The 19692-nt window shown below is 33.6% G+C and overlaps 1 protein-coding gene across 1 annotated transcript in view; it reads left to right on the top strand.

Moving 5' to 3' along the window:
* The first annotated feature begins 260 nt into the window (after positions 1-260).
* LOC143362544 (innexin shaking-B-like) overlaps positions 261-19692 on the top strand; it is a 55718-nt gene continuing 36286 nt past the window's right edge. The window contains exon 1 of the mRNA XM_076802808.1: positions 261-695. Coding sequence (XP_076658923.1) covers positions 333-695 — 363 coding nt within the window. The 5' untranslated portion in view covers positions 261-332. The remainder of the gene's footprint in view (positions 696-19692) is intronic.

Genomic DNA, 19692 nt, shown 5'->3' with positions numbered 1-19692 from the left:
CGCAAATTCTGTAGAAGTAGGCGCGATTGTCGAGGCGTTGTCGCCTCCTCTTGGAGGATCGTACGATTAACCCGAAACACGGACTACAGAGGCCCCGTTGTACCGGAAGACAACGATCTTTGAAACTGTTCGGTTCGAAACGGACGAAAGTTTCGAATACTTTTGGTCTTCGAGTACGTCGGAAAGGGCGTCGAAAGGGCAGTCGTGGCTTAGACGTCGTCAAGGACGAAAGATGTGATTGAAAGAGGATTGAAAGGATCGGACGGACGATCCTGGGATCGTCGTGATCCACTGATACCTCAACCACCTGGGCGTCGTTGCCTTGATCCAAAATGCTCGACATATTCCGAGGCCTGAAGAGCCTGATCAAAATTTCCCACGTACACATCGACACCGCCGTCTTCCGGTTGCATTACAGCCTAACCGTGATCCTCTTGATCGCGTTCTCGTTGATCGTCACCACCCGACAATACGTCGGCAACCCGATCGATTGCATCCACAGCAAGGATCTGCCGGAGGACGTGCTGAACACCTATTGCTGGATCCATAGTACGTACACGATCACCGCCGCCTACCGGAAGCGGGAAGGTATCGAGGTACCATTTCCCGGCATGGACAACTCCAAGTCCCATCCCGACAGCGAAAGGAAGGAGTACAGGTACTATCAGTGGGTCTGCTTCATGCTGTTCCTTCAGGTAATTTCTAAGAAATTTTCTTGTTTCATGCGGTAGCTCCTCATGGAGATTGTTAAGGACACTTCCCTGTTAAATTGGTCAGAACGGCCATGATTTTCACGGCTTCTCAAAATAATACTGAACACTATACGACGAGACAAGTCGCCGAGCTTTATTATCAAGCTGAAGTCCAAGACCGTACGATGGAACATTGCAAATACAGTTTTGCTCCGATATAAGGCGACAGTGTTTTTTCCCAATAAGGAAATTGCTATCCTCTCTCCTTCTTTTGAAGTTGTTTGCTCGATACTATTTAGTGCTACAACGGGAGGGCATGTTATATCCTATACTTTTCCGAGGAAGGATTGTATGTATACCATCGCACAGTCTCCGTGTTCACTCTCGGACCTCTTAAGAACAAAGCTAAGCCGCCTAGGTAGCGTGATCCGAAATACGGCGGAAGCCGGCCCCGAGCCTTTGCTTTATATCGGAACAAAACTGTATCTTCCTCTTTCATGATACTTGCCATTCAAAAGCTTCTGCAATTCCACGCATAATTTCAGAAATGTGTACAGTTTTCTTTCGATATAAGACGGCGATGTTCTTTTACAACAAAAAATCTCCATCCCCCCTTCTTCTTTCGTAGTTTGTGGTAATTTGAGGTACGTCATATTTCCAACTCAAGATAGCGTTGCTCGGCCGACCCTTTTATGGGACCTATAAACTCTCAGTCCACTCAAGAACTCATCCGCAATACCTCGAAGGTCGGCCCCGAGCCTTTGCCTTATATCGAAAAAAAAACTGTAATACAGTTTAAAAAACAATTTTTGTGGAATAGCAGCCAAACGCCTCCATATCTTTCGTTTTGTGGAAAAAAGGATCATGGCAGAATTATACTATTTGAAGGAGTATACTTATGGACGGTTGATACGGAGAAAAGGATAGGCATTGAAGGATGTAAGAATCCTTAGATTTGTTATAGTTAGAGGCCGAAATTTGGGGGAAACTATCATTTTCACCATCTTTAAACGTGTGTAGCTCATTGCAACGTCGACCGATTGAAGTAAAATTTCGTTGTATCAAGGATATACGGGGTGGCTTAAAAATTAGTCCCCGCGATTTCTTAAGCGTTTACAATAGTTGGACTAAAAAAGTTCCAAACAAAAAATCAACTTACAATATTATGAATTTAAAAAAAAAATTTTTAAATGGCACTATGTTCTTTTGTGCTGTACAGCATTGTAGGCGACCTGAAATCAAATTCAATGACCTTGAGGCAACCTTGAACAAAGAAAAAGTCATGGATTTGACGTTACAGTATTTGACTTAATTTGTTAGTATTAATTAATGGATCAACTATTGTAGAAAAAACTTTTTGAAGTGATTTCGTTCATAAAGAAACATCTAAAACCATATATTGAACAATATCGATTTTCTTCCTTTTAACGTACAATTCTCAATTTTTTGTGACAATGTCTTTGTTCATGGTTACTTAAATTAATGATAAGGTTATAATATGCTAGATCATTTAATTTACCTTGAAGTCACCTGCAATGCTTCAGAATCAAAAATGCATAGTGCCATTTAATAAAGTGAAAGTGACCTTGACTTTTCGTTGAACTAAAATTTATTTGAAATTTTTAATGTTGCAGTTTATAGTTGATTGAAAATTGATAATTTTTTATACGAAACAGTGTATTGTCCAACTACCAGAAGTGCTGGAAGAATAGCGGGGATCAATTTTTAAACCACTCTGTACATTACACAACGGCCAGCGCTAGTAGTTCACAGTTTATCGTTTTCTCGTGAATTCCCTTTGGGGAATATCCAGTATCCGCTTCGACAAATCGAATTTCTGCTTCGACCGAATCGCGTTTGTCTTGTTGCCGGAATTGTTAAATGTAACTGACAAGTTCTAATCTATCAAAGCGAAACGGTCCAAAGAGCATTGGTAGAAATTGGTCAATTTTTACCCCTGCTGACAATGAAAATTTTCGTCTGTAGATTTTAAGAAATTCTAAATCCACTAATTCTTTACTCTCGAGACGATGGAAATATAAAAATAAGTGAAAACATAGAAAGGTTGTTATTAATAATTAGATTGCGGATTTTATGTGTATTTATGTGCAAAAATCGGTGGGTGACATTTCAAACAGTAGAAAGATTACAAAAATTTAAGACCATCTAATATGTTGTTTCCAACTTGCAAACATTATTAAAGAAGAAACACATTTCTATATGGTTCCTACGTCTAAGAATTCTAGAAGGCAATTTTTGTTTTGCATAAAGGTCCGCAGTATAAATTAATTTTACAATCCAGTTGTATTTTAATAAATTGCAAAAAATCGAGAACAGGCTTTTATATTTGAAAAATCAATTTGAGTGGGTATTAGAATTTATATAGAAAAATTACGTAATTAAAAACGTTAACATTTGTACTTGAAATTTCCTAAGAGGCAAGTAGGCATTGTAGTAAAATTAATCTTCACGAGTCAGACGAATGTTTGACATAAAAACAACAACGCATTCTGTTATGCTGTTCCATATAGCAGTACACTGACATCATATGTACGTACTGAAGAAAAATAAATGAAATACAATTTATAATTTATATTTTGTATGAATTTTAGTTATTTTATTTTTATTTATATGGTTTTGTACATAGCATATTTTATTCTGTTATATTTTGTAGTTGCATGAATATTCAAGAAATTGAAACATTTTGAAATAGAAATAAGTATTTTTTATTGTTTCAATTATTTTCTTTTGTAAAAATTCAAAATACGATACGAAAATTCGATACTTTTGTGATCGCATCCCGATAGATCAACGCAATGAATATTTCATAATTGTTTTAGATATTATTTAATTTACTTCAAATTTTCGGTATATAATCTTAATGTTTCTGGTTGAAATACATATCTGTATCTATGGAATTTTTATAGAAAGAAACGTTACTCTTAGGATTTTTTGGACTAGGAGAACAAATTATTGTAGAACGTTTATTAAAAAAGGTTTTTAAAAGAGAAACACAAACAAGCTTTTTGAATTATGAACTATTTACGCAAATATTAACTAAACAGTAATAACTATTCAATGAATGGTACTCAGTGTTTGTGACAATGATCCAGAACTTCGTTAATATCGATGAACGCAATGTCCTGTGTTAGACTGAAATTTTTATTTCCACATTTTACAATTTCTATTCAAACTAAAACTTTTCGTTGATTTAGAGGTTTAGAGTCCACGTTATAGATAGAAACAATTAAAATGTTCAATATCGACCTGCGGTTACAACATTATTTTCGAAATTCAAGTGTAATATTTCTACAGTTTAAAGCTCCGATAGTGAGCGTACGAACACTTTCATAAGCCGCACTCAACGCCCACTGAGTTCCCGTCTAATAAACAAATGGATAATGATAACAAATTGAGCGATTATTTATGCCGATTGAATTTTCTGTAGAGAGGCATCGGTGAAAGGGTTGCTGGGAAATGATGACAACCTCCCTCGAGGGAAGGTAGAAAATACGAAATAGTCGGACGGAAGTGATGACTTAATAAAGCGTCAAGGACTCGCAGCGTCGCTTTGGTCGGTCAATAAAGTTGCATATCGGAGCATATGCATTATAGATAGATTTGGCAATGAGAAAAGCCGGATAACGAACGAACTAGTTGCGGCTACGCTCGAGGAATTTACTTGCTGCTTACAGAAGCTTATATCTAGTTCATTGCCAAGAAGGAAACCCTAAGCATATTAACTCCTTAAACCCGTAACTGTTACTTCGTCGCCGAGGGTCGCTGTCGTGTTCGCCTTGACGCTCGGTCAAAGACGATCCTCCACCCTCACCTTTCAACCCGTCGTTTGAAGCAGACGCACCGTTACACGCTCGCTTTTAACAATCGCAACGGAACAATCTCTTTCGCTCACTGACTATCTCTTCAAGCGCGAGCGGAGAAATGCTAGGGACGTTTTAAATATTCGGTTCGAACGAAGTTCCTAGCAATTTTCTATTCCAAGCTGATTCTAATATTGAGTTACATTTTTGAATTGCACTACCGAAAATGCCTAAAAAATGGTGACAAAACTTAACGGGTAGACCCTGTATATGCTTCTCATTATTTCTAATATACTTCTTGTTGTAGTAGTTAACTGTAATAGATACGTATAATCCATGGTTGTTACAAAAGCATCCGAGGTGTATTAAAACAACATTTGATGTATAGCAGTCCGTCAGAAGAGACACGATTAATTTTAAATTGTTCGCAAATAGTAATTTTTGCCAATGTTGACTCGACCAACGATCATGGGCTTCACCAAATCATACTTCTCGATTTTTGGAACGAACAAAGGGAAAATATTCAACTTGCATAAGTCAATTTTTATGAAACTTATGTGAGATACACTTCTTGGAAAAATATTTGACACGTGTTTTTTTATCGCCAACCATTCACTTTGAAGGAGTGAAAACAGCCCTTAAAGTTAGGGTCAAAACCACATTTCTTGTAATATCTCGGAAACCTGAGGTCGAAAAAAATCGAATTTTTTTTTAGTTGTGTGTTTTTGAATGGAAAATTCAGTTGCGCACGACAATTTTAACAAAAGTTATTTGTTTAAACAATATATTAAAAATAAATTTTGTTTTGCAGTTTCTCCTACTTATTGTTAATTCATTTTAATATAAACTCGGGTGATATCAGTAAATATGACTAAATGATTAAATCTTGGATATTTGAAATAGAAAAATGATTATATTCTGTATTTTCATCATAACATTTTTATAAGTGTAATCAGGTGCTTAAAATGCTCTATAATATTTCCGTAATAACTGTATTATTATTACTGGAATTCCCTTATTTAATAGATTAGTGTCGCGTTAAACAATGTTAAAAACAAACAAACTAAATGCTTCTGTGTAACAAATGATTGCAATCAAGAAGGGAATACGCGATAGTTTCCTAACACTTCACTATTCCTTACATTCCTATGTCTTCACTATTGCTGTAAATATTATATGTCAATAATTAAATTAGAAATAATACTGCAGATTCTTTTGTTTATTAGAATTCTATAAACTACTACTTGGAAACCTCTACGCATTGCACAGTATTATCTTCTATTCTCCGAATGTTATTTTCTTAGAATCAGTTCTTCGCACTCGGATCTTTCTTGCACCTGCCGCTTCAATTAGGCCAGGCGAGAAGCGACATCTTTGTGTCGTGTACTTCTTTCAGTTGTTCTTTCAAAATTAGATGTGTGTAAAGTTACCAAAGTTCTGACGAGAGGACATCAGGGACCGAATTGTTTTGGGTTTTATGTCCCAAATACACGTGTAGTTTCTAAGCTGTGCTTTTCAAATTCAATTGTATTAGGCATAAAGTACACTCTTATATAACGTGATAAGAAATTATTTGGAGAATATGCACATATGCATCTTTTGTGGCAATGAATGTACAGTAAATGCACAAAGCATGAACAAAATATTATGAACAAAAAAAATTATTATGAACAAGATATTATGTACAGAAGCATGCATATACAAAACAATTTTTTTACATTTACTGTTCATTTACTGTCACATTGGTTAAACTTCATCTTGGGAACCCAGAGATTTTTATTTTTTTACTATATAATCCTGTACATCTTAACGAGAAAATCCCAAAAATCGAAGTTTTAAAGCGAGGGATTCACTGGTTTAAAAGTTATGTGTGTGTAAAGTTGAGCGATTTTAACATGTTAAGCGCGGAGCTTGTATGGACATTCCGTTTGAGATCTCATATATGATTCTCTATATTTTAATTACTGTTCGATGAGAGCTTGCCCCAGAATAAAATGTATCCGCTCAATTTTAAACACGCATAACTTTCGAACCAGTGAATTCCTCGCCTTAAGACTTCGATTTTTTGCATTTTCTCATTAAGATGTACAGGATTATAAAATAAAAAGTTAAAAATTTCTGGGTTGCCAAGGTGAAGTTAAAACGTCCCACAAAATACATTATACACGTAGAATACTTTATTTTTTGTTCTGCGTTATTTATAAATGAACAATATTAGAAACAAAAATAAACTAAATAATGATCAACATTTCCGTAATAACTAACTTAAATTAACATTATATTTTGGTTATATAATGTTAAGAAGTATCCCCTAGTGCCGGTTACAGTCAAAGTTACTAATAATAATTTGCAATAATCGCAAATATAATGGTCAAAACATTCTGGGGTACCATTACAAGTCTCGTGGGCCCATTTTTGGCAACCTGCATGTTTGGATCCTTGGTCCCCTGGTTCGTCTGTCTTGGTTCTAGTGCTCTGGCAATAAGTTTATTTTGAAACTTTTTCCTTTAATCTTTTTGCTTACTATTCATGTGGCTTAGGTGTATTTTTAAATCACTGAAACTAAAATAACAAATAGTAAGCAATAGAAGAAATTGTTCTGTTCGGTACTAGAGGTCAGTGAACCTATTAAAGAAATTTTTTTTAATGAAATAAGTACACTCTGTACTCAGTACAGTTTTCTTTCGATATCAGACGATAGTTGGGGACGGCTGTCGACGTATTGCGGATGAGAGTATCTATTCAGCTTGACATTGTTCTTCAGTAGGTTAAGAGTGTCTCACAAAGTTGTCAGTCGAACAAGGATATCTTTGGTTGGAAAAGGATAGAATATAACACACCTTCGCGTTCTGGCACTAACAATAAGCGGTGTCGAGCAGACAATTTCAAAAGAAGAAGAGGGGATAGAGATTTTCTTATTTCGAAAGAAAACTGTAAAACTTTTGCATGCAGGTAATATTATGTTCAATAAAAAGATCAACATCGATTTCAATGAAACACGTTCAAAAATGTTAAGTGTAGAAATTAGTTTGTGACCCTTCCTTCGCGGATTTACCAATTACAGTGTTTACTCTATATATGTCCGAAATGCCTAGCCAATAAAAGTCTCAGGACTATCCCACTGCCGCGTGGTACACCCTGTGAGAGGCCATGCACCGAGGCTTCTAGAGCTTCTCTGTCCTTTTCTACGTTCGGCGTGGATCAAAGAATAGTATTTCTTGACCGATATATGTCTCTGGCTGGGACATATATCGAGTAAACATTGTATTTATAAACAACTGAAACACATTTTATTCTGTGTAATAATGTCCACCACTATCTATGCATTTACTTCATCTTACAAGATTTGAATGCAAAATAAAGTTGCGATTGATTAACTGTGACAGCCACGAATTAATTTGTATACTTAATACGTAAAAAAATGATGCACAAGAATTTGAATAAATCTAGCCATGGTTACCATGAAATCGTCAAAAGAGTCCTTTTAAAAGAAATTTTTTAAATATAGATTTATATGTTTAACCCATTTGCATCATAAGGAAATATGAAAAGAAGGCCTTTATCACCAACCTTTTTTGTTTTATTATATTTAAGTACAAAAATGACTACAATTAAAAGAACTTCATATTTCAGCATTATAAGAAAAAATAAATTGAGCGTATATATATGCTCCGGTGATAGTGACCAGGAAAATTGAGCGTCTATATACGCTAGTGATGCAAATGGGTTAAATATGAAGTATTAAGCGCAAAGGAGATAATAATTGGATTGATCGAATGAAGATGGCAGGCCAATTAATTTCTATCGTATTTACTAAGACTGCAAAGATAGGCGCAAGATTCGGAATAGACCGATTAAGTAACTCGATGATGAATGAATGAAGTCTCCTCCCAATTATGAAAGGATGGACCAAATCCAATTGGTTCTCCAAATAATTCAATTACCTCCAGTGTTACTGAAACATTAATTCGGCGCGGTGCAAACTCTCGATCTAACTATAGAGTGACAATGACCCGAATGGTTTCCTCTTCTTTTTGCTCTGGATCGTTCTTGGTGTCCCTTTTTCTTTCCCCCGTTTCACGACACTGAGTGCCGCTGGCTGCTGGCCAATCCTTACTAATCAAGAGTTATTATTACACCCGATACCACAATACGTGCATCTTTTCACTTTTCCATGCCTGGCGTCATCGATATATTGATATCATCAGTTGCAGTAACGACCCGAGCAGGTAGTTCAGCATACATTAGCTGGGAAATAGCTGTTTCCGACAGATTTGTGCGATGAAGCAATAAATCAGTAGTAAAGGGAATTTATAGTAGGTACTAGGTAGCGTAGGGTTTTCTGAAATATAATTTATTAAACGACAAATACAATGAATCTTGTCGGTTTCACAATCTGCGAGGTGCTGCCGTGCAGATGTTGTTTTAACACACCACAGATGCGTTGGTAACAATCATAGATTACACGTATCTATTACAGTTAACTATTACAGCAGGAAGTATATTAGAAATAGTTAGGAGCATATACATATACAGTGGGGAGCAAAACTAAACCAACGGTATCACTGGTAATTTTTCCAGAAAATCATTATTTATGCATTTATTAAAACGGAATCAGAAAAAGCGCATGACTTTATATTCATTTTGAGCTTAAGAAACGACTAATATTTTTATTTTGTTACATTGAATTCACTATTCACTATTTAATATTTTATTTAAGAACCCCTGACTGCAAATTACATCTATTGCAAGATAATTTATTTATTGAAAAATAAATTTTCCATAAAAAATTTATATACTTCTCTCGTACCTCCAGAGGTACACGCATCCCAGGTTAAGAACCACTGCTCTACATGATCTCATAATTGTTTTAGTGCTGATAGTGCATTTTTTATTCAATTGCTCCTTCGAGGAAGCCCACATTTTTCGATTGAATTTTTCGATTATTATTCTAAATAGTTAAGAATTTAGCCATTCTTAATTTTGGGTTTCGCATCTCAATCTTGATGAAGACTAATATTGTTTTCTTCGACTGGCATATTTTCACTTGCTTCCATCACTTGTGTTTGTGTAATATTTCTTTGTATTTCGATTTTCATCTTTATGACAATGAATGTAGAAATAAACGAACAGGAGCAGTATTAATGGATCGTGATGAGTTTCTAACAACTAAACTCGACAATTGTTTAATGTTAATAACAGTGAACGATTATGATAATTAAAATATGGAATTATCAATTGCAATTAAAGATTACATTTTTTGATCTTGAAATAAATATTTGAGTACACAAAGTACATATTGTAGCATTATTATTTATTATAAATGACTGAATTTCTATTGAAATATACTTTTGTCCTTGTAGGACAGTTCGGAAAGTCCGTGCCGTTTTTCTGTAGGTGGCCAGAATGATTGAAAATTTTTCTTTCAAAAGCTGTTGGAGCTTCGTTGGGATGTGCTACCCCATTCATTCTATTAACTAGTCATTACACCCTCAGATTTTCATCTCTTTAGGTCAATACAAAATTCCTATAATGACAAAAACTTTAACTCTTTGGTCGACATAAAAAATCATATTTAAAAGTTTTTCGCCGAAAAACGCAAGTAGCGTGAAAGATGGAGAAAGATTATGGAACAAAATGGCACTTATAATAATTCAATAAATGTATATCGAAATGTACTGCGTTTGATTTTCCCTTAAAAATCGGCACGAACTTTCCGGACAACCCAATACATAGACACGTATTTCTTTTCTGAGTTGGAAATAATACAACAGTATTTTCGAATTGTTTAAATGTTGTTTATTGTTTTGGACTTTATTTACTCATTTTTATTACAAATGCGTGGAGTCCAGCGTCTAGTTACGAGGGTAAATATGATCTGCTGCGAAGTAGGAAATATGGGTATGACAATGTTTGCATAAAGATATATTTCACCGTAGAAACGTTAGTAAATATAATCACTACGTCCAAGTCGGAAACTCAAGCAGACTGGCTGAAATATATTAAAAAATATCCTTGGAAGATACTGAAACGAGGTTAATGTGATTTTCTGTTTTTATGGGACTGCGTTGTGAAAATGAATCATTTTTGAAGACATTATTTAAGAAAGAAAGATCTAGTATAAATATTTTTTTGTTTTATTTCACGAAACTTGAAAACAATACATTTTACAATATTTGTATATGAGATATTATTCACTGACAATGAGAAAACACTAATGCTATAATTTGTATCATTGAACACATTTTGTAATATCTTATTCGCATCGTTCATGTTGCATTGTTGGATTTTCTAATAATTTATATGTAAACACTGGCTCTTTACCATTGTCTGGATATTTTTGTTTTTCTCTTATCATTATAGTCACTGTTTACACAATGTTTGTATGCAACATTATTTAAAACGTTATATAATGTATCGAAAGTTGCTGTATTTATAATGTTATAAAACACTTGAAATGAATATATTCGTTCCAAAAGGATATTTCATTGCAATAACCGTCTATCGTTCAGTTTATTTGTATGAATGATACGATTACAATTTTGGGATCTAAAAGAATTAGTTTTAGTATTTTTTAGCTGTTAGCTTAATCGGTATAGTAATACACTTGTTAAGAGGAATAGCTTGATTGGATTACTTACAAGGTATTGAACAAGGTACTGATATTCAAGTACATATATTTAGTTTCTAGAAATTGTTAATCTATGAGAGACTTTTAATATCTTATAAAAAATGTTTTTAATATAACATAAGAAATGTCCGATTTTGGAATGCAGGTTTTATAAAAAGTTTTGATCAAGAAATGCTATAACAGTTTACTATTATTATAAAGTTTATTATTATAAAACAATTTATTATTAATATAAAACTTTCAGGCACGAAACTAATCCTTAACATTATAGCAACAATTGATATGTTCACGTTTACTTTTAAATAAATCTTATTTTTACGTCAATAAATGTGACTGTCATTCCTTTTACATATATTAGTGGAAAAATAATATATTGACGATAGTATTACAGTATTATCTCCGTAACTGCAGCAAAGATCTCTACCGTAACTCTCAAAATTTTATCCCCACCCCCGGGAGATCACCCTTGGTACTAATCAAGCGGTAAACACGCTCGACGACTGAGCCAGCGAGGGATCGAGTATCGGTGAGACTCACATTAATGCAAACGAAGCAAAAGATTGCAACTTCTCTAAATTTTTTATTTTTTTAATGAAATCTTTATCATCGTATTTGTCTCGCCTTTCTAGTTAAAATGACACCAAACACGATATCGTAACAAGCGAAGTTAAGAATTCGTATACCTCTACCGCAAGTGTCAAATCCGAAACATTAATCGCTTGTTACACAAGCAATTATGACCGTAATCATATCGTGTTTGGTGTCATTCTAATCAGAAAAAATGAGATGAATATGAGAGTAACAGTTTCATTAACGAAAAACCGAAAGTAAGAAATTTTGATTTTTTAATTAATTGACGCCCGAGCGTCAGTCCCTCTTTCTTTTTCAATTTCTATCCTTCTCTACGTTCGGCACACTAAAATGAATGTAGCACCTCTACTAGAACTGTCGCTCGACGGACCCGACGCGACGGAACGACAGTTACGGAAATACTACTCTATACGATTTTTGGCGAAACTGTGGTGATTAATTAACGTATATAGATGGTAAAAAGGACTAAAAAATGGAAGGAACAGTCTTGTAAATGAAGAACGTGTATGACCAGATAATTCAATGTTTATCGTAATACAATCAAGGAACTTGACATTCATTGATAGAATTCGTTGATTCCAATGGTGCTTATTTTTATCAGTATTTCATTTCATATGCAACAACTTAATAGAACCGGTCATGACAGCCAAATTTTCGTCGAATTTTCAAACTCGATTTTCTCGAAAACGGCACGTCAAATGGAAAAAATTTATTGAATATTTTCGACTTATTTTCTCATGTACAATAGAATCACTCTCTTCACCTGATGGCACATCAATACTGCGGCATCCTGTATATTTGACGTAAAACGAATTTCGAATTTTTCTATTGTCGGTGCAAATAATCGTACGCTCGTTGGGCATCTTGTTTGAAAGGGTTCGAAATTTCCACCAGCGGCAAGAGAAAGATACTAGAAGATACTAGAAGATCATATAAGTTATGTGTTTAGCATCGAGGCCAAGGGATGCCTCACAAGTTCGGCCAGTCTTCTGACGGCTTGCTTTCGCGCCCCACGTGTGTCTGTCACCGTGCCCGAATACTCGATCCGTCCTCTCGTACTCGTATCGTTTGACAATCAAGAAACAGTGTCTCCGTTCTCTTTCTCGTCTCCCTCTGCATTATCCATGAACGTCAAAGTTTTACAATCGTTCGAATGTGTGAGAAGAACAGAAGAACGACGACCCACCTACGTTTCAAGGAAACAATCACCAATGTGAAATAACGCGTTATCTGCGGGCTACCGAGTGTTTCCAAATTTGGTAATCGACGCCACGCGTGTTCCGTTTCTGAGCCGTTTCTTCGGTTCAACACCGCTGATCATTGATAGCATTTGGTAACCGTTGGTACAAAAATGATTTAACAATCGGGAACTTTATTAACTTGATTGGTAACAATGAAGGGCACACAATCGGACAGGTACATATCCTCCGAATTTTACGATACTTTACATTGTTAACAGCAAGCGGGGAATCATTATGCATTCTTAAAATAAGCACGCCTAATAGGTGTAGTAACACTAGGTCTACGGGACCCGTCAAAGTGACGGGTTCTAATATTTTTAATTTGCGAATATTGAGATTGTATCCATGAGAAATTATTTTCACCTCAAATAGCTTTGTTGTTTTCAAAGATACATGAAATGTCTTGAGGACAAAATTGAATGATAAAATGGGGCTCAAAGTCACCTTCATTCTTTTTTTAAACGGGACTATCTCTTTTTAAACACCTACGATGATAGTCCCTTTCATTACGAGCTCAGTGACTATAATTACTCAAGGTCATTCAAGATTACAGACAAGAAACATGAATTTAACGTATAGATGAGTGGTCCAACAGCAGTTGAAAATATGCATTAGCGTATCATCACAGAATGTACGAATATCATCTCGGATGCACTTTTCAGAATTCGACATTCCTTCAGAGTTTGCTTATAAGTGTATCGATGTAAACGGCTATAATTTCGAACATTTATGAAATACAGGTATTTTGCTCTTATATTTTAAATCTTATACATGTTCCTCTGCGTGTGACCCTGAATGACCTTGAGTAATTATAGTCACTGAGCTTGTAATGGAAGGGACTATCGTTGTAGGTGGGTGTTTAAAAAAGGGTGATTTCATTTAAAATAATAAAGGTGACCTTGATGTCTCTTTCAAAAATGACATAAAAACAAAAATTTTGTTGGTATTGTGTGAGCCCCATTTTACCATTCAACTTTGTCCTCAAGACATTTAATGTATCTTTGAAAACAACAAAGATACTTGAGGTGAAAACATTAAGTGACTCACTCTGAATATTATTTAGAGAATGACTAAAAATGTGGACACACACATTCTTGTTATTTTTATAAAATAATGTAAAATAGTCAGCTTTAGTGCTCCGTAAACCAAAGTGTTAAAGTAGAAACTTTAGCATGGATTAATTAATACTCTTTTCTCAATGAAAATGAATAAAATTCTAATTTAAAAAATTGGTTCCTAACTGATTTTCGTTTTTTGTACGGAGGTAATTGGAAATATGGAAAGTTTATGCAAGCATAAATTGTTAAATATAAACAAGCAATATTGTTCTAAAATTCAAACTTGTATTAAAACTCTTTGTTTTGAAATTCTTTGGGGAATAGCCCATTTAATGAAAATTTAGAACATATTGAAGTGTTTAGAGATATTTTGTAACAATATTGTTTTAAAATATAATTCTTTCGAATTAATATTTTGAAATTCTTTGAGAATTAGTCTATTTCGCAAACAGCATATGGATATTATGAACTGCTTCAAACAATAATGAAATACGTTTATTTGTCGAATCAGATTTATTTATTGTTTCGCGAAGGAATTATTTGATTATTGGCGTTGCGTTTATTTGTTACTTGATCTCCACAAAAATAATAACCCACTTTCTTTGTTTGATTTTGGAAATCGGAACTGGAAAATATCTATTATTACTGTTTGCGTTTCATTAAACAAGCGGGATTGAAAATACAGAGAAAAAACTCCAAAAGCAAATGGAAAAAGATGCTTCTCGATCGTTTATTAAAGAAAGCAAATATTTATAAATATAACACCTCTCCCATACTTGCGTCACCAATAGATAAAAAATTTGAATAAGATTTATTTAGAACGATAAAATTGATATTTTTATCACGTTAATAGACGAAGCGAACACATAATGGCAATTACTTTAGAATGTTCACGTTAATATGCAACACAAACACATCGATATTTTATAATAATTATGCACTTTTTTGTTAACTATATTTCTTAATTATTTAAATGATACATCTGGCAATTTTTTTATTAACAAATGAATGAATTTATACTTTTCTTTTCAGTTAAGTTCGAATTTATTTAAGTGAAAACTCGAAGGAAAAAAATGGGACTAAACCAAATTTATTAATTATCAAGTAATATTTAATCTTCCTTGAAGCATTTATTTTTCAAATGTACCCTTTTTGAAACATTATTTCAAATGTACCCTTTGTTTATTTTCATCCTCTCAAACTTACTGTAACCTACATAGCCTAAATAATCCCATACAATTATTTCTAGCAGCAAGATACATCCATAAAGTTATGATAATTTCAAATCATATTCAATTGGCAAAAATTCGTAGACAATTAAGTTTTAGACATTACATGACAATTACGACATTAGTTCTTTGGATTCGGCTTGACCTTGGCTACTTACGTGACAGTAACAAAAACATACTAACCTCTTTAAAAAATATCGAGAAACGTGGCTACGAGAACAATTTTTTGCTTACTATTATATTTGTCCCCTCAAACCTAGTTAGACTTTTCTCTGTCATCTTTCTCTAATATCAATAATGAAAGAGATGTTTAAGGTACTCGAGTTAGGTAGGACACCCCATCCTCGCTATTCCGGTTCATTGATCAGCTAATTATTTTAATCGATTCGCTGGCCAATTAGAAGTGAGAGGAAGGTGCTTCAAATGGGGTTCAGGTGATAACTACTATCGTTATTGACAATATCAGAATTTTTCATTATCTTATTATTATTATTAATGTTCGGACACTGTAGAAAAACAATTACTTCTTAAATATGTGACTATACAATTTGAATTTTTTGAGACTTGGTGAAAGAATTGTTCGGAATTGCAGAGAAAATACTAAAAGTTGTTTTTTACAACTTTAGCAACCATCTACACCCTTAATTACACAGACGAATAAGAATAGTAGAATCGATTCTTTCTCTTAGTAGAATATCGACTCCAAGCACAGTTCAAAGGTGGCATCCAATTTTTTTGACGAAAAAATAATATAAAAAATCGAGCGCTCACCACAATCCCCAGATCTTAATTTTAGACCATTTTTACAATGTAATTAAACAATTTTAGATAAGCATATTTCCTTAAGTGCTCGTACTAACGGAGAAAGTATTATTTTGGAAACACTTCGGAACACTCCAAACAAAATCTACCACAGCTGGTCATGTAGTTGTTGACTACCCGACAGGTAATTAAAATTTTTAGAGAATTAGGTTTAGTCGGAATTACGAAAAAAAAAACAGTAAAAGTTGGTTTTTACAACATTTTTATTGTGGGACAGTATTGAAAATTTAAAAAATATGTTTTGCAGATTCATATAAATTGTGTATATGCTGAAAATTTCATCGGAAATGGTCAATTAGTTTATTAGCTATAAATAATGAAAAACGCGGAATAAAGCGGGTCAAGTGACCTGCCTTTAAAAAGTCATATATTTTGCGATGTATTGCGTAAAATATATCATTTAGTACAATTTGGTGTTTGAATAAAACAATTTTTTTGAAATAACGATTCCAAATTATTTATTTATTAAATTAAAGAAAAAACATAAAAATAATAACAAGAAAAATTAAACATTTCTCAATAGAATCCTAAATTTAGAAATAAACAATATGCAGACCTTATTTATGTTCACTGCATATTTTGCAAATTATTGGGTTCTTGAGGGCACATTTCCGACGTACATATTTTTACATTTAAAACAAATTTTTGTAGTTTTGTTGTCTTTGCAAAAACTTATTTGGCACCTTCTTCGCATTCGCACATATGAAACTGACCTTGAATTTGTTGACGTTTCCTGTATATTTTCTACAATAGTTGTTACTGTTGCTCATGTTGAAAATCTTCAGCCCTTACCTGTCCAAAACGCTGAAAATCGCACATCTTTACACACGCATAACTTCGGAACTAGTGATCTGCTAGGATTTAAACCTGGATTTTCGGCATTTTCTCGCCAAAATCTGCAAGATTATATACAAAAAAGTTAAAAATTTCTGGTTTTCTAAAGAAAAGTTTAATCTAAATCTTCATGATTTCACATAAACCCTTCTATGGGTCAAATGACCCGTTGCGCTAGTTAGACCAAATTACATATATTTCTCGGTCAAAAAAAAAACAAGACAGGAGTAAATATTGAAAAATATATTCGATGTGTTTTTCAATAAAAGTAGTGAAAGCAAATGGTGATGTGATAATGTTATTTTAAAGTACTTCTGACAAAAATTTTAAAACTGTCTTAAAAATTGTTTTGATATCGTATTGTTTGGAAAGCCTTCGAATGTAGTTTGTTGTTCCTCAAATGTAGGGGAGGAAAAGGGAAGCTGTTGTTGTTCTATTGTTAAAAGAAAAGCATTAGGATCAGATGATCGATTAAAATGGTTAGCTGATCAATGAACCGGAACATTGAGGTATATTATATATAAAGCGTGCACACTCCTCGCGCACACCGGTATCAGCGTGTCCTCAGTCCCCTGATGAAGCCAACTGTAATGCTGGTGAAACATTAGGAAAATATTCCTTAAGGCATATTTACACTGTTTCGCTTTGGATGTGCATTGCGAATGAACCATCCACAGTGAAATTGAAAGGTGACAACTGGAGTATTTGTACTGTTCACTAATTCAATTCAATTCACTAAATCTCAAAATGTGGGCAAGTAAAGTACTGAGTGTCAGGATTGAATTAATAATTGTAGCTCTGGCAGAGAAATGCCGTGAAGTATTGGACAATAAAAAGAAATATACAGAGTATAGTCTGATATATACAGGGTGATTCAGTTAAGCGAGTCACCTAAATAATTGGAAACTATTTGTTGTATGAAAAAATGGTTGAAACAAAAGTTGTATGGTTTTAATAGTATCATACCATGTAATAAGTAATTTTTTTCTGTTTTGTTTCTTATCGAACTATATAGGTTACCTTGAGTTTTTTTATATTGTAAAGGTTAAATTTGAATTTGGCGTAAAAATTGAATGGGGTAAAAAACTAAAAGTGGTAATTATCTAGAAAATTATTTATCGATACTCTACATACATATGTACTCCTAGTTTTATTGCACTCGGCAATTTCGATTCTCTTATCACTTGTCAATAGCAAAAAACAAAACAAAAAGATTTAGACTATATATGTTTACGCTAATACAATCTCCCTCTTACAAGAAATGATATTCTGCTGATGACGAAGTCCCACAGATTTTTGTATGTATACATAGATCAAAAGTACGCAGCATGAGTCATTTAACTGTGCCACCTAAATTTACTCGTAAACTGTTTGTTGTAGCAAAACCATTTCCAAACGAAAGTTGTTTGGCATCGAGCGAGCCATACAATGTAGTAATTGGTTTTTCGATAGTCCATCTTTTTAACGAGATATGGAGGTCACCTTAGATTTTTATTAGTTTTTGACCCCATGTATCGCATTGTTTTTTACTCATTATTTAGTATTCTTTTGACCCACAAGATGAAATATGACACACTACGATACAGAAATTCAAGGTGACCGTCACATTTCGATAAAAAAGCGGACTATAAAAAAATGAATTATTACATTGCATGCCTCGCTTGATACCAGACAACTTTCGTTTCAACAAATAGTTTACGAGTAAAAGGTGGCACAGTTAAATGACTCACCTTGTTTGTGTATACATATGTATATATATGTCACGAAGATCACGAAAATACTAATTGAAAATGCTGCTCCGATCTTGCGAGATGAACAAAAACGGAAAGAAGAGAAGTGGGGAGAAGCAACACTAAATTAATGACAAATAATAAAATCCATTGATTATAATTTATTTTTATGCAATAAAGATCATTCATTTTAAACAAACAGTTTTATCATTTCCTTTCCCTTCCATTTCTGTTTCCATTCTTTCTTTTGTTGATGTATTAATATCAGATCAGTTTTTCGTAACAATTTTCAATATGCATTTCCCTGATATTTATGACGTATACGCATTCAATCTATATAAAAAAGTCTGTGCGATTTTATCATCATTTAGCGAGTTCTGTATTATACTAAAAGTATCGTACGTGTGCCATATTGCAATGAAACGATCAATTGATTGTTGTATGTTTGTAACAAGTTTCTGTGGAAATTTCTTCTTCAATAATGTCCATAGATTCTCGATTCAGTTGAGAATTGCTTTTTCTCTGTAAAGAATTTAGAAACATTTTTGGTTCAATGAAAGAATGAGTAATTAGATTTTCAATTAGAAATTCATTAATCTAGTGTGATGTTATGCATATTATTTCCGAAGTCTCGTCATTTTTAATCCATTTTCATACGAATTAAATAAAATTCGATGTAAGCAAAAATACTATTTACTATTTAACTTGTCATTGTTGTAATATTTGCTGTTATGATTAAACAATATTTTATTTCAATGTGTACAATGTCATAAGCAACGCATGACGTACCCGAGACGTTTGCGTATAGCAATGGGTTAACCACGCCATTTGCTTTAAAAAATCTAGGTTGTATTATGATATGTCCTACACAAAGTTATAACTTGAGATTTTTATGAGGAAGGGGGTGGGGGCACGAATATAAAATTTCAATGGCAGGTCTTTATTAGTTTTTGAGATATTAATGTCTGTCACAAAGAAAAGTTCTTGAGTTCACTCGTTACATATCATTTTTCTGTATATGTATAAAAAAATCGTATAAACAA

The sequence above is a fragment of the Halictus rubicundus genome, chromosome 2 (genome assembly GCF_050948215.1).
Source record: "Halictus rubicundus isolate RS-2024b chromosome 2, iyHalRubi1_principal, whole genome shotgun sequence".
Taxonomy (NCBI): Eukaryota; Metazoa; Arthropoda; class Insecta; order Hymenoptera; family Halictidae; genus Halictus; species Halictus rubicundus.
Note: the sequence above shows the minus strand (reverse complement) of the source record. Positions and strands in the feature narration are given on the sequence as shown.